The sequence below is a fragment of the Trichosurus vulpecula genome, chromosome 5, assembly GCF_011100635.1.
Source record: "Trichosurus vulpecula isolate mTriVul1 chromosome 5, mTriVul1.pri, whole genome shotgun sequence".
Taxonomy (NCBI): domain Eukaryota; kingdom Metazoa; phylum Chordata; class Mammalia; order Diprotodontia; family Phalangeridae; genus Trichosurus; species Trichosurus vulpecula.
Window position 1 is genome coordinate 148,085,100 of NC_050577.1, and position 26,926 is coordinate 148,112,025.

Consider the following 26,926-nt stretch of genomic DNA (forward strand, 5'->3'; position numbering starts at 1 on the left):
TATAGACTGATAGTATAGACTTCACTTGAGAAGTAGGGGAATGATAGTAATAGGAAAATAGTCTAGAAGTGGCTTTGGGGAATAAACAGGCTGGCCTTTTCTCTTCTACTGCGTCTAGGTAAGTAGTAGTTGTTCGTTCTTTTTCAGTCGTGTCCAATTCTTTATGATGCCATCTGGGGTTCTCTTGGCAAAGATATTGGAGTGGTTTGCTGTTTCTTTCTTCAGTTCATTTTACAGATGAGAAGACTGAGGCAAATAGGGTTAAGTGACTCATCCAGGGTCACACAGCTAATCAGTGTCTGAGGCTAGATTTGAACTCTTGAAGAGAAGTCTTCCTGACTCCAGGCCCAGCACTCTATCCACTGTGCCACCTAGCTGCCCTTAGTAGAAGAGAATGCGAAATGAGAACTGAAAAGAGAATGAGAAATGAGAACTAAAGTTAATTCAAGAAGGCAGATGTGGATATGGTATTGTCTGGAGAAAGCTAGGTTTGAGTTAAGGTAAAGAGGTTGTACAACAGTAGTCAAGGGAAAGGTAGAAGATGAAAGGGAATTTGCCTAGAATGGTATGTGGCGTGTGGTGTATGTAGCATGACAGAAAAAGCACTGGGCACGTAAAACCTGGGTAGCATTCTTGGTCCTGACATTTACTAGCTGCATGATCTTATGGAAATTGTTTAACTTTTCTGAGCCTCCCGGTTTCTTCCTTTCTAAAAGGAAGCTTGTCGTGAGAATTAAGGGAGATAATTTCTGTAAAGCATTTTGTAACTGCAGAAATGTGGGCTATTGTTAATAATGTGAGCACTTTGGGATCAACTAAACATGAGGGACATACAAGAGGAGAACCAAGAAAGGATGAAAAGGGAAGACTGGATATACATGAGTTTCTTAGGAAAACCTTGACAGGCCAGACTAATCTAAGAAACAGTCGTGATTTGGAATGTTCTGATAAGCTAAATGAAGACTTTAGATGACCCAGATCTAGGCCTCATCCTATGTGTTTAGCACAGTACCTAGCATAATTAGTAAGCATTTAATTAAATGCTTATTGAGTGACTGACTTTAAAATAACTGAACTAGAAAAAACTCAGGAGTACTCATCCCATTCCCTAATACACGTCTCTGCATTTAAGGAAAGGAAGGACCAATAAAGCTTGGTTTTCCCATCCAGGAAAAAGGAAGCCAGGTGCCTTGTACATTACTTGTTGACTGAGTGAATGCATGAAAAAAAGCATTTTTTTAAGTACTAAGTGGTACCAAATACTGTGCTAAACTTCCTGGATAGAGTTAGGGACTAGATCTGTAATTTCATTGTTATAGGAAACTTCCGGGTCAGAAAACCCCCTCTACCAGTGCAGACCGGCACCTTCTCTGTAATGTAGACTCTTAAAAGAGCAGCCTAGAGCACCGAGAAGCTAAATGAGTTGTTCAGGGTCACGTGGCAGGTATATGTCAGAGATAAGATTTGAACCCAGGTCTTCCTAGCTGACTTGTAACCATTGCTCCTTGCTGCCTGTCAACAAACTTACATTTTGAAAATTATGTACATAAGAAAGTGGTAGCTAGAGAAGGGCACTTTGATCCAGAAAGTTACTTTGGGGGAGATGGGCCTATAGAAGAGTATATTGACATGTCCCTTCCAGGAACAATGGTGGAGTTGGTTTTCATGACCCCATAATTGGAGGGAATTGAGGGAAGAGGGAAGATACTAGGGAAGTCGGCTGGTGAGGCTCTTGAAAAGATGGTTGGGCTACAGGGAGTGAAGTGAAGCATGGCTAGGGGTCTGGCAGAAATAGTCACCTATCATGTTCTAATAGTGAGTCCTCTCTCTTTTTTTTCCTCTTTGTTTTATTCATCCCAAAGATGTAAAACAAGAGAGAAAAGCATTCTTTAATACAGGATTTTATTTTTATGAATGACATTTTGCCTTTCCACGTCTCAAAAGCAATCACAGGAAGTCTTGGGGCCTGGGTCAGGTGGCAGCTCTGAAAATCTAGAGCAGACTGGGGGCATTATTCCTCCTCACTTTGCTGCCTATCTCCATAGATCAGGTTGCACCAGTGAAAAGGAGGTGGCTGACAGAGAAGGGCGGATGTGAGGAGATATAGTCAGGGCCCACTTCAGACTCCTGCCACCCATTCATAAATCTAGTACATGGCACTGAGAATGCTTTAGGCAAAGGAAATCTTATAGTGTGGCCTAGCCCAAAATGCTTCAGAAGAGTATGCTTACTTTCTCTTAAGCCCTGTGCTACCTGCTAGTCTTAAAGGTTTAATAAGAAATGTTTTAAATGATTTTTAATAAGGAATAATTTTTTTAATCAAGGTAGCATTAAAAATTAATATAGTCCTCCCCAAGATAGCCTTGTGTGGGTAAGGAGAATCCCAGCTCTAATTCTGTATGTTGCCTTGGAGAGATCACTTCACCTATCATTTTCCCAGTATCAAAGAGGGAAGTTACTTTTGGCAACAACTCACCACCCACTGCCACCTCTGATTCCTCCACTTCCATATAACACACCACACACACACACACACACACACACATACACAGTGTTTATTCTTCTTGAATGTAAGATATTCTTTAAGCACAGTTATTATCTCTCTTTTCATGAAGATAATCAGAAGGAGCCTCAGAAGTGGAGGAAATAAAAACATTTTCACATCACAGTACATTGGAATATCATGCTGTCACACTGGTATTGTGCACTACAGCATGATTAATTAGACCATGACTCTGCAGCGCCAGGTGGTGACAGTGCAGCTCCTCAGGGTTGAGAGCTGCTGACCCAAGAAAAGCAGGGGAGCTCTCCTGATAAAGGACCGTCCCTTTCTGCTGCCTCAGTAGGAGCTTCTGCCAGCTCCCTCAACACGTTCCCATTATAGACTGGAGAATTTTCTTTAATTACCACTTCAGGCTGCACACTTGATATAATCTAGCTTTAAAGCATAAAAGAATCCTGCTCAACACCACTAAAATAAATAGAATCAGATAAGCTCTGGGTCAAAGTATGTTTGATGAAGTACTTCAAGGATCTGTGTTTCCATCATTGTGGGAATTCCCTTCCCTTTCTCAGATCTCAAAGCATTTTATATTCATTATCTCATTTGATCTTCATCAAGCATCCTAGTATCATTTTAGTAGAAGATAACTACAATAGATAGATAGAAATAATTGCTTGCAGCTAGATGGCAAAGTAAATAGAGCTCTGTGGACTTACAGTGAGGAAGACCTGCATTCAAATCCAGCTTCAGTTGCTTACTACAAGTCACTCAGTTTCTTCATCTCTGAAATGGCAATAATAATAATAATAGCACCTAGCTTTCAGGATTGTTTCAAAGATAAAATGAGCTAATATTTCTAAACCACTTTGCAAATCTCAAAGCAATATATAAATACTGTTATTATGACTGATAATAATGGCTTTCTACTTTATGAATTTTACATCCATTTTCACCATTTGATCTTCATAGCAAATCTATGAAGTGGAAAGTACAGGTATTCTTGTCTCCATTTTGCACATGAAGAAACTGAGGCTTAAAGGGAGTTCATTTGTCTGTGATCATGTAAATAATAAGGGATCGAGTCAGGACTGGAACCTACATCCAGTGTGTACTTTCTACTACTGTGTCACTCTGGCTCAGCCTGTTACCCTACCATGTGAACGTTAATCTAATTCCTCAAAGTTGGTTATAAATCTCCTGCGCTATAGAGTATGTCCACCAAGAAATAAATATTGATAAAGGTTAGGTGTCTGAAGCGAGGGCTCCTATACTCCCTAGTTGGAGGATACTCCATGTTTTTTATCTGTTTGTAAAGAATGCCCTGCCCTCTTCCATGGCCCATAGGGTAGGCAATGAGAAATAAATAATCCACACTGCTTTTAGAACCAGGACTGGTGTTATTGATGAGAGACTCAAGCTCATTTAACAAGGGAGTAAACAAAAAGACCATATTAATTTCAAGCTTCATTAGAAATACCAAAGGAGAAATATCAATTTTCTAAAATTTTCTAAAATAGTGGGCAGCAATGGGAACCAGTCAATGTTGAAGGAGCAGTTGGTCAGAACTAATGAAACTAACTACCCTTTATGTCATTTAGAATGCAACCCTCATGCTAATTAACTTCAAATTTATTCTCCTCCTATAAATATGTTTTAAGAAAGACCTGTCCTAGCTATTTTTTCCACTTGAGAAATTGCAGGTACTGAAAAGATCTGATTGTGTGATCTTTCCTTCCTATGTAGTAGGTTTGGCTTTAGGGGTAGAAAAAAGCAATTTTTTATCCATATGCCCTGGTTTGTTATCATTTCATTTCTGTCTCATCACTGGAAATGGAACCAGCAAGCACTTAACTGAGTATATCCAAAGTATGCCTATTTTCATGGCATCCCCTGTAAAGCTCCCACATCCTTTGAAGAAATCTTCTTTCTGGGTCTCTTGTTGTAAGATTACACTAAATAAGACTATCTCCTTTCTTCACAAATGAAAAAAAGACCAAGATGTAGAAAAGAAGACATGTCTTATTGTGGCCGTATTCCCAAATAACCTCATACCCAACTGTTGCTATCCACTGACTAGGATGAGCCCAGATAGGAGTTACCTGGAGTAGCATACCCCTGAACTCTAAGTAGTTTTCATTCTGATTATAATCTCAAGAGTCATAGTGGTCCAGCAGGCTTTCTAGCAGTGTAGGGAAAATATTCTTCTCAGAATGGGACCCAGTTCCTTTTTAAGTTATAACCCAGATAACATAGTAATAGCAGTAGTAGTATTGTTAATAATTCACATTTATAATTGTATTTTAATGTGTGAAAAGCAATTTACAAAAGAGGCATGACATAATGCCAGACTGAGGAGTGACAGTATGGAGCCACATAAACTTGTTGACAAAGTCAAACTCGTGGTTTAGAAGGGTTATTTTGGCAATTGGTGGATGACGAATTTGACAAATATTTCAGTGATTCAACAAACATCTATTAAGCTCCTGCCATGCGCCTGGCAGTTATTGTCCTAATGTAATAGAGATACAAAGGTTGAAAAAAAGAATAGTACAGTCCTTGCCCCCTCCCCCTCACCAAGAAATTTATATCCAGCAGGGCAGATAAGACATGAATGCACATAACAGTAACTCATGTTAGAATGTGATGAGTACACAAAAGAGACCTAATGGAGTAGAAAGTGAGATTGTCCACTGTGCTCTGTATATTACGATCTAGCACTTAAGCAGATCCTGGGTCTCCTGAATTTGAGTGCTTCTTTCCTCCCTGCCTTCTCATCTTGAGCAGTGCTTATCTATGTCTTTCCCTAAATCCTCCCTAAAAAAGGTAGAGTTTATCATGCATCCAGATAAAGGGACAATAGATGGTGCATATACATACATACGTGTGTATACACACACACACACACACACACACACACACACATACAGTAGAAATATGGAGAACATATATTGTTTCAGATGTCTATCTTGTCTATACTGCCACAAATCTCTTGTTGGCAAAAGTTGTCCATCACTCTTAGAAACTGACATGTCAAGCAGGTTCTGCTCAGTAAGTAAGCATTAATTGATCATTTTCATTGCTTTTCAGTTCCTTGTCAGAATTCTCTACCTAGTGCTGCTATCCTCAATTGAACCGAAGTTAAGATTCCAATGTGGAATGATAGGCAGATGACTTTACAGGCATACTCTTAGGATCACAGGGTTTGAACTTGGAAAGGTGCTCAGAAATCAACAAGTTCAACTTTTCCATTTTACAGAAGAGGGACAATGAGGCCTGGAAAGATTAAATGACTAACCAAAGGCCATCCAGGTGGTAATTTGTGGCACAGGAGGGATTTGAATGCTGCAGGTCTTTTGATTTCAAATCCAGCATACTTTCCCCTATGCCGTGCTCTATCTCTTTCAGAAATCCTGATTGAAAAGAAAATGCTAGATTTCCTGATGCTATCTTTTGGCTCCTGCCTTACTACCACCAAACACTTCATAGATATCTAATGCATTATAAATATGTAATATATTTTGTTGAGCATTTATTACCCTGTGGTCTGTTTGTTCTCTGTATACATGCACATTCATCTATATTTATAAGGCCTAGCAGGTAGTGACCAGGCCCGTCAGATAGTCCTGTGGCACCAAGCAGAGCTGTGCGCACACATCAGCTCTTTAATCAAATGGTTTGGGGGAATGATGAAAACGTAGTCAGAACCTTTAGAGTGGGGACAACTTCTGCTCCCATGTCTAGTTCCACTTTTCCCAGTCAAGTCATCCTGGTCTCTCATTATCTTCTCTCAGAGTGCTTTTTCTGGTACAGGGGCCAGTGAAGTGGGAACGTGTGGAACCTGGCATGCATTTCAGGTAAGGCTGCATTGGGCCAGCCACCAGAGAAAAGAAAAATAGCTGGGCAGAGATTTCTCAAGTAAACACTGACCTTCTGCAGAGCTTCGGGGTAATCACAAACCTGATTTCCCCATTTCCTCTCACTCTTTTTGCCATATGCTAGCTAGGAGGAGTCCTATCTCTATGTATTTAAATACTTGGTGTCTTCAGCCTGAAGTTGACCAAATGCCCAACAGACATGGTAAAAAGGAACTCATCAGTCCTTACTGTGACTTAGGCAGCATTCTCTTTGTGGGATTTGTGGATTGACCCAAAGTTGGAATAAAAGTGTTTTCAGCTCCTTGCCCAATTCAACAGATTGATCTCTTTTTACTCAGTTGATTAATATCAGTCAGCAATCCACAAGTCAAATCGTATGTGTGCCAAGGTTTGTGCTAGATGCTGGGGAAAGAGAGAAAAATGGGAAACCGTCCCTTCTCTCAAGGAGCTCGTATTTTCATCGTATGAAACAACATAAGTATATACAAAGTTAAAACAAGGTCATTTGGGGTGAGAAAGACACAGGAATTCAGTAGGTTGGCAAGGATGGCACTTGAGCTATACTCTGAAGGAAACACAGATTCTGAGGAGTGAGGAGGGTGTGTGTGTGTGTGTGTGTGTGTGTGTATTCTTTTTTCTTCCCCAAATTCAGGTTTGCATGAAAAAACAAATTTGAATTTAATCCTAAGTTGCAGTGTTCTCAGAGATTCATGCCGAAACAGCAGAGATCCTTACATGTGGATTACAGGAGGGGATGTAGAAAGATGTAGGAGTCTTCCCAGGTCTAGGACCAGGCAAGCGGGGCACTGGTTCTGAATCTTTGTTACCAGGCAGGAAGAGGCAGGTGTGTAGAAGGGGAAAATAAGGAGGCTGTGCCAACGATTGCTTTGATATGCAGTGATAAAACTTGAGGCTCATAGACCTAAGTACAGTCCAACCATCAATCTCACCCTAAAGCCCTGCTCCCTCATCCCTAATCCCTGAGGCAAAGGCTGGGATGTCTTACCCATATCACCCTTGGGCTTCTTGCTGCCCTTTAAGGATTTCTGCCCCCCTTCCTGCTTTTGGTGTTGGTTTTAATCTGACTTGTTTAAAAACATGGAAGGAGAGTAGGCTTTGGTGTAGTGGAGGATCTCACAGTCAGGAAGATATGGGTTCAAGTACTGGCTGTGACATACAGTACTAGTATGGCTCAAGCATGTCCCTAAGCCCCTCTGGGCCCCAAGCACATAAGATTCTAATGGGCATGTGCTCATCTGCATCTGTAGAGGAAGTTTCTTCCCTGGAATATATGGGTGAAATCCTAAATTGGGTCTAAAAAGACAAAATAAAAATATTGGTGGGGAGAACAGCTGGTGTTGCAGTGTGATTTGCCACAGACCCTGCTGATGGGAAGCTAAGACATTAGGCTTGAAGACAGACTTGTTACAGAAGTGACACTCCCAAACATTGTCCAACTTCTTCTTCAAGAGTACAATTAACTGAAACCCAGCTTTGCCCTGAAGACACTTTGGAATAAAACCCAAACTCCTTGACCTCTCTCCTAGGCTCTCCACAACATGATCTCAGCCTATCCTTTTTTAAAAAATTATACTTTATTTTTACATTTATTTTTAAGATTTTTGAGTTCTAAATTCTCTCCCTTTTCCTACCCCTCCCTGTTGAAAAGACAAGCAATATGATGTCAGTTACACATGTGAAATTGTGTAAAACATTTCCATATTAGCCATGTTGCAGGAAAGAAGGAAGGAAGGAAGAAAAGGAGAGAGAGAGAGAGAGAGAAAGTGAAAAAAGCATGCTTCAGTCTGCACTCAGAGTTCATCAGTTCTCTATTCAGAGGTGGACAGCATTTTTCATCATGGGTCCTTTGGAATTGTTTTGGATCATTGTATTGATCAGAGTAGCTAAGTCTTTCACAGTTGATCATCATTACAATATTGCTGTTACTGTGTACAATATTCTTCTGGTTCTGCTCAATCTATCTTGCTACCCTTATTTTCCCCAGTTCTTCTGTGGCTACTTGACACTCCAGTCAAACTGGACTGTTAGCTCTTCTCCAGCACTTTTCTGCCTTGGTACCTTTGCTCATGCTCTTATCCTCATCAAAAATTCCCTTCCTTCTTTCCTCCCATACTCCTATGTCCACCTACAGTTTTTTAAAGCCTACCCATTTAATATTTTGAATGCCACCTCTTCCATGAAGCCCTTCCTGATTCCCACCCCTACCAGGTCTGTTTGCCTCTCCTGAAGCTTCATCGTGTTTTGTTTCTCACCTCCTTCATGATAGTTGTCACATTGCCTTTGTAGTGCCTGTCTCATCTTCCTCTATACTTGATTAGAAAGATCAAAGCCTGGATCTACTCATCTTTTTTTTCTTTTTAAATCCCTGGCTCATAGCACAGTGCCTTTCCCATAGTGACTTCACTCAATGAATATTTTTATTGAATTGAATTGGTTCAATTTAGGCAACTTTAAACTCCAGCTGGAATGTAGTTCTTGTTGAACGTTAGGCCTTTTGCAATAGATTTACTTGTGAGGAAATTAATTCTTGCCTTGGATAGCTTATCATCTGAAAGCACTGATATAGTCCCAACCCGCTGAGACAAACAGGACTTTAGGCTTGAAAATTATTTGGAAAAGGAGGGGGCAAAATCCCGTATTTTCTTGCCTCTGTTCTTCCCTGGCCAGTATGAAAGAGGACAGTTGGGAAGATGGGCCATGGAGCTGTACAGCCCAGCAGTCAGCCTCCTTCAGCTCCTCTACTTCCCCCATGGAGCCAGGGGTACAGAATGCTAACCCCTTGAGGAAAGCATCTTTCTAGAAGGAACCTATATTCCTAGGTGATACAAGTGAATTTCTCTGTTCAAGATGGTAACTATAGATATTTGGAAATAAGCAAAGGTTGTTGTAGGTGTGCCACTTCATGAAAGGTGGGATGATTTTTTTTTAAAGAGGAAGAGGTGTTCTAAAAAGCCTATAGTCCGGAAGTAAATAAAAACACATTAAAAGTGGCTTTTTTTTAAATCATGGCCTTCCAGAGTTGTATAGTAGACTTCAAAAATTTTCTCCCATTCACCTGACTACTGAATGGAGAAACTCAAATGGAAATTCTGTTTTTTCCTAGTAATATCAGATGAAATGGGTTTCCATTTCCTCCTTACCTCCTTGAAAGATGTTTGAGCCCTAGGCTCCAAAAATACATAATTCCTAGGAAATGAATCATGAAAATCAGTGTTGAAAAATATTTCAGTGGTCTTCATGTTCAAGACTGAGCAACAATCACCTCTACAAATATTTCTTTAGCTGGTTAGCCAGTTTTTGATTAAAGACTAAGACCTTTAGTAGTGAGCTCACTACCTCTTGAAGCAACAGATGTTACCTATTGATTTCTCCTAATTTTACCTTCTGGGACCAAGTAAAAGCAATCTAATCCCTCTTATGCATGATAGCCTTTAAAGACATAAGGAAAGCTTCATTCCCATTACTCACCCCTGTCCCCACCCTCACCACCCTGCCAAGATCTTCTCTTCTCCAGGCTAGACATCCCCAGTTCCTTCAACAGATACTGGTATGGCTTGGTTTCAGTTGCCCCTTGCCATACTACTTGACCTCCTCTGGACCTGTCTCATCTTGTCAATGCCCTTCCTGAAATGTGACTGGAAACTAAACACAATAGTTTATTTTGTTTCTGTGCTTCAAAGGTGACTTCTTTCCTGCCCAAAAGCTATAATTTTGCTTTGCTGCCAATGACTTGCTGTCAGTTAGGACGTGATCTCTTGAGTGGTTTTTCCAGTAGTGGTAATGGATTTGCCCCCAAACACTCATCTCCTTTAGCCATCCCCACCCCATAACCAGTGACATGGATCTGCAAGCTGGCTATCCCAGGTGGGGTGGGCTTTAGGGCCATGGAACATAATTTTTCTCAGTGCCAGCTACAGGGATCAAAACCCCAGCAGTGGCTTCATTAACACAGTCATCTAGCCAGCTGAGCTAACCTGGCACTAAGACAGGTTTTCAGAAACTAAGCTTCAGGCTGTCTGAAGCAATTTAAAGGATTGTGCATAATGGAGGAGGTGCCATGGTATACTGGAAAGGGTACCACTGGCTCTGGAGTCAGACACCTGTGTTCAAACCCCAGTCCTGATGCTTATTATTACCTATGTGACCTTGGTCAAGTCACTTCATTGTCTTCCCCATCTATAAAATGAAGGATGGACAGATGGCTTATGAGGACCTTTCCAACTTTAGATATAGGATCCTACTACCTAGTATAGGGCTTTGATTCAGTAGGCACTCAGATGCTTATCAACTTTCTTCTTAAAGCTAAACCAGTAATATTTCTTATGGTATGTAATTAAGCATTTCATAGGATTTGGACAGTATCAGGGCACAGTGGACAGCATAGTAACTCAAGAACAGGGGTTCCCTACATGGTGGCCAAGAGCTTTTTGTTTAAATATTTTGATAGCTATATTTCAATATAATTGGTTTTCTTTGCAATCCTACATACTTTACTTTGTGTATTTAAAAACATTATTCTGAGAAAGGATCCATAGGCTTTACCAGACAGCCAAAGGGGTCCATGACAAAAAGATGAAGAATTGCTTTACAGTCAGAGGACCTGAATTCAAATCCTACCTTTTGCAAATCCATATTGCTGGATCTGTTTGATCTTACGCAGATCATTTAACCTCCTGGGCCTCTTTCCTCACTCATCCACACAGTGACAGGATTGGACTGTGAGGCCCCATCCAGTTCTAAATCTGTGATCCTACTATATTCCATGTGGCTATTTAGTCTGAATGAAAGGCAGTGCAGAGTAGCGTATAGGGTTCTGGACTGGAGGCAGGAAGATGTTTAGTCATTTTCAGTTGTGCCTGACTCTTCGTAACCTCATTTGGGGTTTTCTTGGCAAAGATGCTGGAGCGGTTTGTCATTTCCTTCTTCAGCTCATTTTACAGATGAGGAAACTGAAGCAGACAGAGCTAAGTGACTTGCCCAGGGTCACACAATTCATATCCCGGGTCAGATTTGAACTGTCTTCCTGATTCCAGGTCCAGCACTCTATCCACCGCACCACCTAGCTGCCCTAGAAGGCTGGAAGACCTAGGTTCAAATACTGTTTCGGACACTTACGGTATGAGGCTGAGTTTCTTAGCTTCTCTGAGTTTCTTGGCTCCCTCATCTGTAAAACAAGGATAACAGTAGTGTCTAATCTTAATAGTAATAGCTAGCATTAAATGGTGGTTTAAGTTCTGCAAAGTGCTATGCAGATATAATCCCCTCTGGTCCTTGGAACAACTTTGTGAGGTAGGTGCTTAGCTAACTCCCAAGGCAGTTCTGAGTGGTAAAAGAGAATTGATTTGCAAATCTCAGGTGCTACACCAATGTTAGCCATCATCATCATTATTATCATTATTTTTGTTCCTTTCTCCTCCTCCAGCTTTATGGAACTAGTCACCATGAACACACAGGAGTGGAAAAGACCATGAGAGATCAAAGTCCCTCCTACCCTTAGGCAGCACTACACGACCCCTAGATAGATGGTTGTGTGACATATCTGAGAAGAAGTCCTGAGAAGATTCCAGTTTCTTAACAGCTTATTCATGCCTATCCATAAAAATTACATTTCATAATTCACCTCTAAAGAGAAACCTCTTTAGAGGGAGCACTTGTATGCTTTTAACCACTCTCCCTCGAAAGTGGCATCTTCCCCTGGAGGGCTTTCCTCTACCCTGCCTGAAGGTGTGCCTTCCATGTAGGGTAGGGGAAGGTCAAGGGCAAGGATCAGGAGGGGCAACCCAGAACATTGTGGAGTCACCTTAGAGATACACGACCCAGCACCTCCAACCACTTGGAAGCATAATATGTTTCAGCTTTGGACTAGTGGAGACAAATTGCTAAGTAGCACAGGGAAAAGACAGTTTCAAAGGAACAGAGCAGGAGAAGGAACATGGGAAAATCAGAGGGACCTTGTGACTTTGTGAAAACAAAGTCATGTTAATTTAGCATGAAAAATAATGGGAATTTAGCCATAAACATTTAAATTGCATTCTTGAACTTTAATCAGAATATAAGTAGAGTGAAGTTGGAAGAATGTGGATTGAAAAATATATGTGACAAGAAGAGCAACATAGGTCTTAGAGCTAGAATGGATTTTAGAGGTCAAATGGTCCCACCTACCCACCCCCATTTTACAGATGAGGAAACAAAGACCCAAAAGGATGAAGTGACTTTTCCAGAATTACAAAGGAAGTAGCTAGAAACTGGGATTTGAACCCAGGTCTTTGGACTCTAAATCCAGTGCCATTATACTACTTTGCTTCAGAATAGAACCTCCTGAGTGAAAAGGGTCTTGCTGTCAGCTGTCACTGGCTGTCGCCTTGTGATTGCCCTGTGACTGTTCCCTGACCTAATCAAAAAAGGTTTACTTATTCCAGTGAGTCTATATCATCTCCTCCTATCTGTGGTTAAGCTTGAAGAGCAGGAAAATTTTAATAGAAATTCCCCTTTAATAAGAGGTTGCTCTACTCTCTCTGAATTAGGTCACTGTGACCTGGATGAGTTTTGTTTGCAGGTCCTTTGATAAATCCTGATGTGTCCGTACTTCTCAACTCCACACAGAAACTTCGTTAGCCCATATTAAGACACTTGAATTGACTGAGGAGCATCCTTTGAGAAGGAAGAAAGTGATTAGCAGAAGGAAATAGAGTTCCTTTTTGCATGCCATTGCTTCCTGAGCCAGGGCAATCCTTGCTGTAAGAACAGTTTCAGAGGCTCTGGGCTACCTTATTATATCACAGCAAAGCAAGGTCAAGGCCAGCATTGTGCACTCTGCAAGAATGGTTATAAGCTCCTCTTCTGTCAGGAATGAGTGGAGCTGAGGATGTCAGTGTTAGCAGCTACCAGCCAGGGAGACTAGAGCCTACCTAGTAGGAGCAGAGATGATTAGGAGGGTGGGGAACCTAAAGAGGGCCCTGAAGCTAGCTAGATCTGTTTGGGAGAGCCAGCACTGGCCAGGTGGAACAGGGATATCAGTTAGGCTCATTTAGGATGGAAGGTTTAAGTGGCTAATTTAAGGAGTGCTTGGGATATGCCCTAGGTTCAATTTAGCTGAGCTCCATAGCAGAGAGGTGGAGGTGTTTGTTTTTAATATATTATTATTATTAAACTTAAATGATCTTCTCCCCTCCCCCCAAAAACCTCTCAAAAAACTTAGTGGACATTAAATAACTATTTTTCTCATTCCAAATTTTGTTAGCTTTGTTAACAGAATTACATATTTGTTTGGAGCTGCTTTGCTTTTTTCACATCACATTATTTCATATACACATTTCTGTTTACATATATTGATATAATCCAAATGCTTGTCTTTTCAAAAAGCTATGTGGTATTGAATTGTGTTCCTGTACTTGCCTAATCATTTTCCTACTTGGGGGAATCTGGGTTGTTTCTAAATTTTTCAAAAAGATTTTTATGACCATCTTTTTATGAATCAGGATTTTTTTTTCTTTTGAGTGATTTTCTTGGGAATTTCCCCAGAGAGACAGTTCAGTTTCTGAGTGTATGAATAGTTTTCTAACTCTTGCTAATTATTTCCAGATTGCTCTGCAAAAGGATTAACAACACTTATAGTGACACCCACAAAGTATAATATGTGTACCTGTTTCCCTAACAAAATTGAGGAGGCTGTTTCTTGTTTTGTTTTATTAGGTTCATTGTAGCCTTTTCAAATGGTTTTCACTTTTGCAGTTTATATTCAGTGACTTAGACAGGACACAGGTGAAAGGGAGGCCATTTGAAAAATTATTCCACTGCCAACATCAGAGTGAATTTCCATAACCAGGACAAACTTTCAACACCTCTGATGTAATTTCTTGTCATCCCAGTGAGTTTGTTGAGTCAAGCAGTATGAGAGCTGGGAAGTAAACAGAGAAATTAAGAAATCTTTGTCTTCCAGGTACATCAGGATCTGCCATTCTGATGCAAGTAGCAGCTGTAGGATGAGGAAACAGGAAATCCGACCAAAGGGAGGAGCCTCAAAACCTCCATACAAGCAACTGAGGTCCCCTACACATTATGCATGTTATAGGAGGATGCCTTGAGATGGTTGGGAGTCAGCTACTTCTTCATTCCAAGATGGCCTCCATGGAAAACATCTATTTAACGTTCTTTTTCCTAGTTAGATTCCTGTAGTACTTTTTCTTCCAGGGAGATCATAAAAACTTAGTTTTAAAGCTAGAAGATACCCTACTGCCCATCTAGTTCCACCACCTTGTTTTACGGACAAAGGAACTGAGGCTGAAAGAGGTTGAAGGGTCTTGCCCAAGATCAAAGTAGGTAGTAAGCATTGGAAATGAGATTTGAGCCCAGGTCCTTGGACTTCAGAACTAGAACTTTTTTCATTGATATACCTCTCTCTAGGAACAGTCATAGAACCACTACATATCCCTCCTAATTATGGCTAGAAACTTGGAATTCAGCTTTACAGTTATGTACCAGTATCCCCACATTTTACAGATAGGAAAACTGAGGAACAGGAAAGAGAAGTTATTTCCATGAGGGTATTGGAAGAGAATAGAAATAGAATTGAAGACTACTCCCTTCTAGCCCAATTATTGCTGTGACTACGGGGGCTCCAACTCCTTTTGGTTTCTAATCTAGACCCCCAGCAATAGTACTGCTTCAGTTATTCCTCTCGCCCTGCAATGTAGGAAAATTGGGCAGAATCTGATTGGAGTCAAGATAAGCAGCTGTGTGAGAGTAGGCCGACTGAGGTGTGAGAGCAGCAGCCCGGCGTGACTCAGAGGCAGCTCTCCTGTACTGACATACCACACACACACACACCCAGATTAAATGGCTGTCTATACTCATTTTCCTGAGGAAGTCGTTTTTAGGGTTTCTTTTGTCATTGTATTGGGCTTTTTGCTTTGGTTTGGTTTGGTTTGGTTTTCCCAAGGGGTGGGGCCAGTAGGGAAGGGTGGTTTATAGGCACAATCAGTTGAGGGCAGATAGCTTGCCACCTGTGTCTTGAAGCATGACAAGAGCCAGATGTCATCTTCACTAGCAGGCAAAGCTCCCCACACAGACTGTTCAGTTATAGGAAGAAGATTCATTCCAGCCTAGCCCACCTCAAGCAGGGGCAGTCAGCCTTCTTGGCACTTGGTTTTTAAAGAAGAAAAGCTTAGCTTCTATCACCTGTGCAGACATACTTTTGCTCTGAATAGCTCCCTGGAGCTGCTTGCATTTCTAGACCCTTTGTTTCAGTTTCTATTCCCAGGCTTCAGTGCTTTGGGCTTTCATAGCAGTGGTTTCAGTTTTCTGAAATCTGGAAATGTAAAAGTGGCCACTTTTTGCCCATTGAAGGGCTTTTGGCTTTTACTTTGTGTGGAAGGGAAGGTGTCAAGTGACTGAGTGAGGAGCCCCTAGATAAGCAGCAGCCTCTTGCCCTTTGGAGCTTCTGAGTTAATCATTTTCAAAAGCCAAGATGGTTTTCTCCTTGCTTGATGAATTTAATGGGGTATCTTTTTTCCTTTCCTCCTCTTTCCTGCCTTCCTCAGTCCCCTTCTCTCTCTCCCTTTCCCATATTGCTTCTTTCTGTCTTTTTCTTCAATCTTAGTTTGCCCACAGACAAAATAGCTTCTTTCTTAATTTTGTTAATTCAGAAAAGTTGTGTTTTTGTATTAAACTGAAGCCTGGGCACTTGACTCTAATAATTAAATTGTAAGAACACTACTAAACATATTCCAATGGGAAATCCTACCTACCTAACTTTTTAATAAAAACTGTGAGACAAGCACCTTAAGATTAATATGGGAAGTGAGCAGAACTAGGAGAACAATATATGTGATAAAGACAATGTTGTAAAGACAAAAAACTTTGAAAGACCTAAGAAATGCAGTGGCCTACCATGATTCCAGAGGACACATGAAGAAGCTTGCTACCTACCTCCTAAAAAAAGAGGTGATGGACTCAGGGTACAGATTGGCCAATAAAGGAATTTGTTTTGTTTCACTATACATATTTTTACAAGGGGTTTTTTATTATTTCTTTTTCAGTGGGGAAATGGGAGGAAGAGAAGGCAGATTTTCATTAAGTGAAGAAAAATAAAATTTAATCTAAAGAAAAACAAACAACTTTAAAAGAGTTAAGAACTGAACAACTACAGTTCCACAGGATGGATTGTGAAGCATGCTGCTGATATAGAGGTGACAGACTCAGGGTGAAGAATGAAACATTTTTTGGAGTCGGCTAATACGGAATTTGATTGTTTTGTTTTTTTACTTGATTATGCACATTTATCCCAAAGGTTTTTTTTTCTAATGGGGCCATGGAAGAATTATAAATTTTTATTAATTAAAAAAATAAATTTTTAAAAGATTGATATAGAAAAAGGAAGATTTTAATTATAAGTAATGACTTCTCAAATAGCTTGTTCAATACTAGATAGGACATTGGGGGCTTTAGTCCAGCACTTAGTAGGCACTTAATAAATGTTTTTTGACCTAAGCCCATACTTTTGTTCCTTCCGCAATGGAGCTCCTATTTCCTATATGTTCTAGATTAATAATTGTATCTGACTTGTCTTGTGTCTGGTCATAGAATAACTTCTGGTCATTTAAATAACTTCAAATACCTGAGATTGTAGAAGTGAATCACCACTAAAGATCTAAATGATGTCTCAGAAGGCCTGGGTTCAAATCTTGACTCTGATGCTTACTACCTCAGAGACCTTGGGCGAATCACTTCAACTCCCTGAGCCTCAGTTTCTTCATCTGCAAAATGGGGGAAGAGGGAGCTGTGAGACTAGCTGGCCTTTTAGGCCCCTAATAAGTCTAATAGACTTCTGATTTTCTTCAACTAGGTTCTAGTAAACTGTGCCAGCCAAGCATAAAACTTGACTGAAACTACCAATCTAGAACAGCTTCAGGAAGAAATCCAGTAACAGGCTTGTCTTTCACCCCAGAAGCAGCCTAGCTAAGTTCGGAGAGTTCATCACAGAGTGGCTGATGAATACTTTTGGCCATAGGCACTCTCAGGGACCACCTTCAGTGTTGAAGAGGAATTGTCAACTTTTTTATAGACAAAATCAGACTGCTGTGAAAGGCTCATAAAACACAGCTGAAATCAGTGACCAACTAAATACAGTGCCTGGAATTTTCTAAAGAAATTTAATGTCATGTTCTACTCTTCATGTTATATTATATAGTTAGCTTTTCTAACTAAATAGATTGTCTTATCCTATTGTAATATAAGCTTATGATACAGGTGGTCTTCATACTATATAGGTCTCCTTCCTGGAAAAGATACTGTAAATAAACAGATATAAGTAGCATGTTTTTTACCCATGGAAAAATTATGTAATATAGAATTGTGTTCCTGGTGCTCAATTTTTTAATAGAAACAACCACAAACACTGTATTTAATCTACCAAAAATGACCTAACCATACATTATAAATTTATTCCAAAATTTATATAAATAGGGTCCAGAGTAACCAATCATCTAAACTTTTATCTAACATGGCATAGTTGGCCTCTGAGGTGCCATCCAGCTCTAGATCTCTGGTCCTTATTATCCCTGTGGCCTGGGTTCTTTGCCAGCAGAGTATACTTCATAATTATGGTCTCATTTTTTTTCACTGTGACCAATCAGAAAATAAAGTAACCCTTTCATCAGAGGCATAGAATTCAGGGGGGGATCTCCTTGGGAAGCCTTCAGAAGTATCTTTAAGGAGATCATTTGTGACTTTTTGAGACACTAATGCAAGGATGTCTGTTTTGCTCCTGTTTGTCACTATGACTGTCTCTGTAGCATTAGAAATCAAATTATGAGTCATTCATTTTGCTACCTCCTGCTGCAGAGTCTTTCGGCTTCCCTGAACTGCCTTCTTAGCAGTTTGCTTCATTTTACACCTTGATGTAGCTGCCATTAAAATGCATGAACCAACCCTTATTTGGAACTGAATTTTTCATCCTTTGATCTATCAGCACTTGTTGCTTCACAGTGTCAAAAAGCCAACTCAAAGGTATACATAGTGCTGTTTGATCCTAAATCCATAAAAATCAAGGATCTTTCTGTTTTACCCACAAATCCTGCATATTTCTTTATAATAATGGATTGCAGCTGTCATTAGAGCCTGGCTTTTTCCTTTAATTGTCTATTTTTAAGAACTGAATATGATATGTGGCTATAAAGTTATAAGGCTTCTTTTTCCCAAAAAGCAAATATTATAACATAGATCTAAATGAGTTCAGCCTTTCAAAGTAGTACCCTTGGGAGAACAGATACTTACTTAAATGATTCTGCCATTGCCCAAAACATATTTGGAGCTCTTGTTTGGGATTTGCTTTCAGAGGCAATTACTAACTACACAAGAAAATCAGCCTCATTGTTTATGTGGTCCCTTTACCCTCTTGCTTTTTCTAAGAGCTTTTTCCTCTCTTCTTCTATCCCTCTACCAGGATTCCCCATCCTTTGTTGCATCTATCCTCTCTCCCTCTCTTCTACCTCTACTCTGCCAGTTTGTTGGGAGGAGAGATGGTGCAACCGAACTGGTGGAGGGGGAGGGGCTGTAGATCTCAGCTGAGCCTCATAAGAAGCCAGCAGACAGGTTGATATAAATTTATTTGTCTGCTGCCTGCCTCCAACTAGTGCTGTCTGCTGATAGCATGAGTGTGATTGGCTATAACGCTGGAAATCGAGCACTAATTATATAGGATAAAGGCTATAAATACCAAAGATTTATAGTATGGGTTGAAGCTTAGTCTGAATAATTCAGAATGGGTAAGATTTAAGTCAAAAATAGTTGAGTCCTTAAGCAACTTATTTTCTTCCCCTAGATAGTAGTTAGCCTTTACTTTAACTGCCCTCTTAGTAGACAAAATGGTCAGATATTTATTTTATAGTTGTACATAAGATCTTCTTGGATAGATAATACTAATAACATTTTATATGGACATATACATATTTTGGTGCCCTCTGAGCCAATGATTTCTTTAGTATAAAGAATTCCTGGTGAGGAAATGCAGATCAGTAGCCACTTCTTAATGTTTTGTCTTAGGGAGTTGCCTGGTACACTACACAGCCAGTTATGTACCAGAGGCAAGTCTTGGACTCTGGTCTCCCTGATTCTAAAGCTAGCTTTCTATTACTTATCTATTGGCCATGCTATTAAAGGAGACAAAGCCAAACAGACAGTCTTTCCCTTTCCTAGATTCCCCAAATGCTCCCTACTTGCTATTCTTCAAAACATCCTAGTATAATAAATGATCAATATTACTTTCTTTGTTTTGGTTGAGGAAATGGAGGCAGAGAGGAATGACCTTAACAAGGTCATGTAGTAACTTAGGAGTGAGATTAGTACTTCAAGTTTCTGACTTCCTGTCCCCTGTTGGCTTCACTAGACCTGACTCTTTCATCTATTCATTATCCCACTGATGTGAGAATAACAGATCATTAGCAGATGAAGCTGACTCCCTCTTGAATAATGCTTATGTAGAGAATTGAGGGAGTTGTCAACCTCCTCAGTATGGGCTTAGTTGTTTTGAGCCAGGTTAGTATTCTGCCTAGATGATTTTAGTTTTTGGTTTTTGAAGCTATTTATAGACATAAAAGTAAAAAAGAATCACAATGCTATCACTTGCCCCCTGCCCCTTCTTGCCCCAGTCTGATGTGTGTTTCATTCCTACCTGTTAATATTCATCTTTTTTTTTCCTTTTCCCCCCAATTAGTAATACTCCTTGATAAATATTCTTCCATAAATCTTCATGGCCATATCTCTTGGCAAGTAGTGGGCAGGCTTGCAAAAATCACTGCTTTGCTGGACCTCTGATTTGGACTCCCTTTCCTTGAGACACATATCTCTCTGCTCTATTGCTTCTTTGCCGTCCTTTGGGTAGGACCTAAATTAGGAGAAAGAAAGCTCTCTTCAAGTAGATTGACTATCAACATCCCCAGGCTAGGCATGATTCTGAACCTTGATGGACAAACTCTTTGATACTTACATGATTCAGATTCAACTCTTCCTCTGATTCATTGCATGACCTGGGGCTTAGTCACTTACCCTATCCACCCCATCTGCAGACTGCAGCTAATAAAACTTGGTTCTCTTGGGCTCAGAAACATGTTGCAAAGATGACTAGACCATCAGTGTTTGTACTAATCTCTTTGGTGGCACTATTATCTCCATCTCTAATCAACAGATATTCCACTGACCAGGAGCAAGAAAGGATGAAACAACAGGTTTGGTTTTGACTCTTCCAAGTGTTTTGAACAATATGCTTGAAACTGAGAGATTACAACTCTTGGTGTAAGTCTGTGCACAGAGTACAACTCCAAACTTGAAAGCGAGTTCCTGGTCTTCAGCTTCCAGTCACCATTCCCCTGGAGCTGTAGACTGAAGATCTCATGTCCCTTGTAGGCGGTTTTGCTGTTGACTGGTGTGGGTAAGCAGAATCCGAAACACTGGTACATTAGAAATAGGCACTCCAGCAACAGGAAAGAAAACCAGAGGCTTTGCAGAGAAGGCAAAAGAAAAGCAAGACCTTGGATACAGCTTTCAGAATCTTTCCACATTTTACCTGAATATCTGCTTTGAGCCCAGAGGCACATTTGTAGAGTCTGGTGATGTTTTCACTGTGTTCTTAAAGGTGTCTTAGTATTCTAAGATCATTGGAATTCAGGACACCTATGATTGACTCCAGATGACCATGGGCAGTCAGTCAAGCGTTCTAGGCTTCAGATGCCTCATCTACAAAATGAGGATGATAATATTTGTCCTGTCTACTTCTTTTTATGTAGGGGTGTAATGAAGATGAAATGAGTTAATAGATATGAAAGCACTTTTAAAAGTATGAAGATCTGTATGGATCTAAGCAGTCATATGCTGGTAAATGTTTAACAACCTGCTCTTCACACAAAAAAATGAACACACTTTTAAATTATATCTGAATTGTTAACATTTTCTCTATCACTTTCTTAAGTCTAGAAAATCAACAAAACAATAATAAATCAAACCCTGATTTCTAGCATTTGCTGATTTAATAAAAAATTAATAATCTAATAAATTTAATAAGAGGTGCTATTGTGCCTTTGAGCTGAGTGCAGCGCACCCCTGAATATAAGGCAATATGGTATTCATAGGAAATGAGGTCCCTTCTTGTTTCTGGTATTCCCCACTCATAATATCTAGCATCAGAAAAGCTTGTGAAAGTTAGTTGTAATGGAGGTGAATTTGACATCACCCAGCTGGAGAAGGAAACAGGACTCCCCTCTTCCAAAAAAAGTGGTGCGGAGAGAATAGTATAAAGTTCATGCATAGTAGATTTAGAGCTTGAAGGGACCTTAGATGACTTCTAGTCCAACTCCCTCATCTGGCACATGAGGAAACTGAGGCCCAGAGAGGTTAAATAACATGCCTGACTTTACACAGCTAGAAAATGGCAGTCAGGATTCAAACTCAGGTCCTCCGACTCCAAATCTAGCATTCTTTTCCCTGTACTATTCTTAAGACCCTTGTCCCCTGTGTGGCAGACTGTATCTCCCCTCCCCGTCCCATGCTCCAACTTAGTTTTAACTCCTTTAGGAGCAGGACGGAAACTGCTGTAACTCCTTCTTCCACCTAGGGAGGTGGTTCCCAAACCTAGGATCCACAAGGTCAAAGCTTTTCCTATAACACCAAAATGGTTCTTTCCTATTAAAATACTCCTCCGTTCTCCAACTACGTACCTGTGGGGAGCCGAATTTTTTCATATAGTTCGACCAAAATAAATATAGCATCAGATTGAATAAAGAAGTAAATATGAGAATCCAGCTGTCTTCTATTATGCCAGATGTTAGAGAAATGTGCAAAACTATGTAGAACAATCCCTATGTAGAACAATTCTCACTATTTTTATTTTGTAAAATAGTTATTTTTCATTAAAATGTTATTTATGTTAACATGTAATAGGTTTATTACTGTTATCTTAAATGAATTAACTTTTAAAATTTTGTCAGCTTTGATTTCTAATATGCCAAATATCAATAGATATAACCCACATAAACACAATCTCTTTGAGGTTCTTAATAATCTTTAATTGTGTAAAGGGGTTCATGATACCAAAAAGTTTGAGAAGCTCTGGTCTTGGGACAACTACCCGATTCTCCTTGTTCTCATAAAACCCTATTTCTTGGGCCTATCCTCCCACTTAGAACTTCAGTTAATAACAGCACAGATGCAGTTCTTTAAAGTTTGCAAATTGCTTTATATAGAAAACAGACTAAAGGGGTTTAAGTGACTTGTCTAAGGTCACACAGCTAGTAAATGTATGAGACAGAATTTGAATTCAGGCCTTCCTGACTCCAACCCCAGCACCCAGCACTGTGCCACCTAGCTTCTTCAATTAGTCCTAGAAATAATTTTTTTAATTAAAAAAAATAATCCTAGGAATCCCATAGTGGTTCTTCTTAGCCAAAGACATCCAGTAGAATAGCTCAGGAAGCGTATACCATTATTTTCTTTTTCTAAGTTGTGATACTCCAGTTTGAGACCTGAGGTTATGGGTGACAAGGCTAACCCTTCCATCTTTTCAGAAATACTGACTACTTACTGGTGAGAATTTCTCTGAAGATAGATTGTCTCTGGCAGCTATGATTACCCCAAGGAAAATCTCCCTTCCCTAAAGTAATCTCTCTCTCATCTGACTGTACTAACAGTGTTGTCTGTCTTACTAAACAGTCTACCTTGTGTTACAGAAGTTTGTGTACGTGCCTTATCTCCCCTGCTAGACCATAACATGCTTCATAGGACACAAATCACTTTATTTTATCCCCATACCTCCCTACTTGTGTTCTGCACATAGTAAGCACTTAGTGAATTTCTGTTGGATAAACACCAAGAAAAGCCTCAGCCGACTGAGACCCAGGGGACAAAGTTTATATTTCCTTTACCTTCAATTTAGGAGTGGCTTGGGTGTGGCCAGATGTGGTCCCACAGAAAGTACTGTCACCTCTTTTGAGATCATCTATATCACAAGAATGACATGTCACTGTTAGCTGTTCCTAATTTTAAGCTTGGGGTGTGGGCGGGGTGGAAGGAAGGCTTTCTTGACTCTTGACTGAAAACAAAACATGTTCTTGCCTCCATTATTTAGCCAGAAATTTGCCACTAAATTTTTTTATAGAATAAAATTTATTGGCATTTTTTGTTTTTACATCATTTGTTTTAAATTTTCCTTCTACTTTTGTAACTCCAAATTGCCTTCCAAAGTGGTTGTACTAATTCATAGTTCCACCAACAAAACATTCCTGTGCCTGTCTTTCTCCATCCCCTCCATTGTTGACTGTTCCCATCTTTTATTACCTTTGCCAATTTGCTGAGTGTGTGGTGAAAGCTCAGGGCTGGTTTTATTTGTATTTCTCTTATAATTAATTATTTGGAGCATTCTTTCACATTTTATAATTCTTTTTTTTTGAGAACTGTTTGTTCATAGCCTATTGGGGCATTTGTTACTAATTCTTAATGTCTCTGCCAGTAAGACTTCTAAACCTAGAGTGTTGATGCCTGCCCTTCTTACTGACACTGACCTAATCGGGGTTCCAACATTAGAGATGATATACCACTCAATTGTTTGTTGTTGATAATATTTTCTTTCCCCCATTTACATTTTAAAACAATTTTAATATGTTTTTTAAAGTTTTGAGCCCTAAATTCTATCCCTCCTTCCCCTCTCCCCTCCCTTGGCGCTGGAAGTCCCTACTCAGTTCTCACTGAGCCTTTTTCTCAGCTGGCCTCCCCCTCCAGAGGTGATTATGCTAGTCATCCTAGACCTCCTTACTTCCAGTCCACTGCCTTTCATTGGCTGAAGAGGAAACAGGCAGAATTCAAATACAGTTAATGAAACTTGCCAAGGGAACTTCTCTGCTAGGGACCCACCAACCAGCTGAGCAAGTGACTGACTCAACTAGCTAACCTTTTATGAGCACAGCTTGAGAGGGCTCCTTCCTGGGCATCACCATTGGGGATTTTCTTCCAGAAAAAGTTGAAGCCTCTTCTAGGATAGTTTGTTCCTACCACAGTGAATGGAGTTTTCTCAGCACTTTGGTATGTTGTCAACAAACTGGGTTTATTTCTCTTTAAGCAGCATGGGTTGGGGGATGGGAGTGGCGGTGCTGTGCTGAGACATTTGTGAAGGTTTTGAAAGCGCCTTTCATGCATCATGAGCAACTCAGCCTTTGTGGGCTTTTTTTTTTTTTTAAATAACAAGCCACTCATAAAACTGACCTGTGCAATATACTGAACATACGTGAAGATCTATAGGTAACTTTGAGGAGAGGTAATAACTGATTTCTTATCTACCCCACCCCTCCAGTTGAAAGTGTTGACAGTGAAGGCAACATAACACAGCAGAAAGAATGCTGGATCTACAGTCAGAGGTCCTGGGTTCCAATCCAGGCTCTGGCGCTTATTGTATGTGGGACCTTGGGCAAGTTACCCTCTGTGGACTAGTTTCCTCACCAGTAAACTGAAGAGGTTGGATTAGATCACTGATATGGAACCTTCCACCTCGAAATTTGTGATTCCATGACCCAGTGCTCTGCCTATCCCCTCGCCCATGACACATGGAAAATTTCTTCAGAAGGATCACTTAAATTCTAGGATCAGTTTTTAAAGAATGCAGAGGCTGAGCTGCCTGTTAAGACTGAGCTCCTGACAGTACAGTATTCTGAGGTCTAAGACCAATGGTAAAGTCCCCATATAACATGAATTTGATATAGGGCATAGAACCCTGGACCTGGGATCAGAACACCTGGTTTTGAGGTCCCAGGTCTGGCATTTTTTGTTCAACTTTCTGAGCTTCGGTTACTCATTTGTGAAATGGGGATATTAGCTATATTACAATCTCAGTGATGTGATGAGGAAAGTACTGTAAAGTGTGAAACACTGTATAAATGTGAGCTGCTGTTATTATTTGGGGAACTTTACCAAACCCTAGACAGGGCAAAGTTTCATTTACAGAAAGCTGATTCTGAAATGAATGGCAGCATGGCAAAGAATATACTAGCCATGGAGTCCTGAAGGGCTGGGAAACATATTGGCTGGGTGACCCCAAACTTCTCAATGTTCCAGGCAGTTCCCCAAGCCTAAATTTCAGAACAGGTGGATAATCTACGTTGGTAGAGGAGGTCTCCTTACTGTGGGAGTTCCCTGCACTAATAATATCACAGATTTGATCCAAAAAAAATCTGAAATGAGGGAAGAACACTACTAGCATTCTGCTGTGTCTTAGGCCAGGAAAAAGTCCACGTGGTGCACTGTTCAGGGACCCTCATCAACATTGCTCTAGAAGCAGACAAGAAGGACTCTCCACTTCCAAGGGCAACACAAGGAGGCCTCCTTTAAGTAAAATAATCACTTTGAGAATTGAAGAGCTGGGTTATGACAAACCGCTTCCCCTTTAGTAAAAATCCTTAAGTTTCTCTTTGTTGTTTTTGAAAACTTGTCCTCAAAGTGCGGCCAACAAGATATTACTCTAAAATAGAAAGGATTGCTATTTTTAAAAATATGTTTTTTTCTTTCTCCCCACAGATATGCACTTATTTGGCCACTGTCCAGCACATGATGACTTCTATCTTGTAGTATGCAATTTCTGCAATCAGGTAGTGAAGCCCCAGGTTTTCCAGTCTCACTGCGGTAAGTGGAATCTCCATCCCTGGTGGACGTGTTTGTCTCCATGGTTTTGAACAGAGCGGCTTCCTTGTTGTTTTTTTTTTTTCTGGGAGAAGCAGGTACTACCTGGCTATGCCATCTTCCAGAGTGTCTGATGGGGAGGAAATTCGTCCTCCCCTACCTCTGCTCTCGGGGGAAGTTATTATTCTAGGAACTGCAGGTCTAAACCTGGGCCTTGTTAGAAAGACCAAGATCCAAATTGAAACAGCTCAGACTTAGCTTGGCTTGGTGTCATCTGATGGAGAACATAAGGAAAGGGAGGTCTGTGCCTTCAGGACTAGTTCCATGCAGATTTGTATTTTAACTTGAACACTAGAGGAAAGGACCAAAAGCAGAGAATCTCAGTAATTTTGCACAGAGGAAGTTTGAAACAAAGGACAGCCCATCTGGTAAAAGTGAATGGTTACTATCAAGAAATTTTTGTGTGTGTTGAAACCAAGTTCAGAATGTCCCTTTTCTGTCATCTCCCTCATTAAAGAATACAAACTTCCTTGGGAATTTCTCTCCTAGCTCTTTTGCTTTTCTTTCATTATTGTCGACAACATAAATATTACTGATTTTTTGCCTCATTGTATGAAGAACACTACTAAGTGCTTTGCAGATACAACAGAAAGAGCCAGTATGGTCCCTACTGTGGAGGAACTGGTGCTTCAGTGTGCCCTTAATTGGTTGTGTGACATTGAGAAGTCACTTAAATTCTCTAGCCCTCAACTTTTCCTCATCTATCAAATAGTGTGAGATTGGGTGGGTCAGCAAGGGAATTTGGATAGCTCTTTCTCAATCCTTCAAGGACTTGTGATTTAATCAGGTTAGGTACTTCCACTGCCAAGGCAGGTGG

At 40.3% G+C, this 26,926-nt stretch overlaps 1 protein-coding gene across 3 annotated transcripts in view; it reads left to right on the forward strand.

Moving 5' to 3' along the window:
* The window catches only part of ATXN7L1 (ataxin 7 like 1), a 258,733-nt gene that overhangs the window by 65,143 nt on the left and 166,664 nt on the right, over positions 1-26,926 (forward strand). For all 3 annotated transcript variants that reach the window (XM_036760137.1, XM_036760140.1, XM_036760138.1), the window contains exon 3: positions 25,948-26,052. In XM_036760137.1, the coding sequence (XP_036616032.1) occupies positions 25,948-26,052 (105 nt within the window). The remainder of the gene's footprint in view (positions 1-25,947; positions 26,053-26,926) is intronic.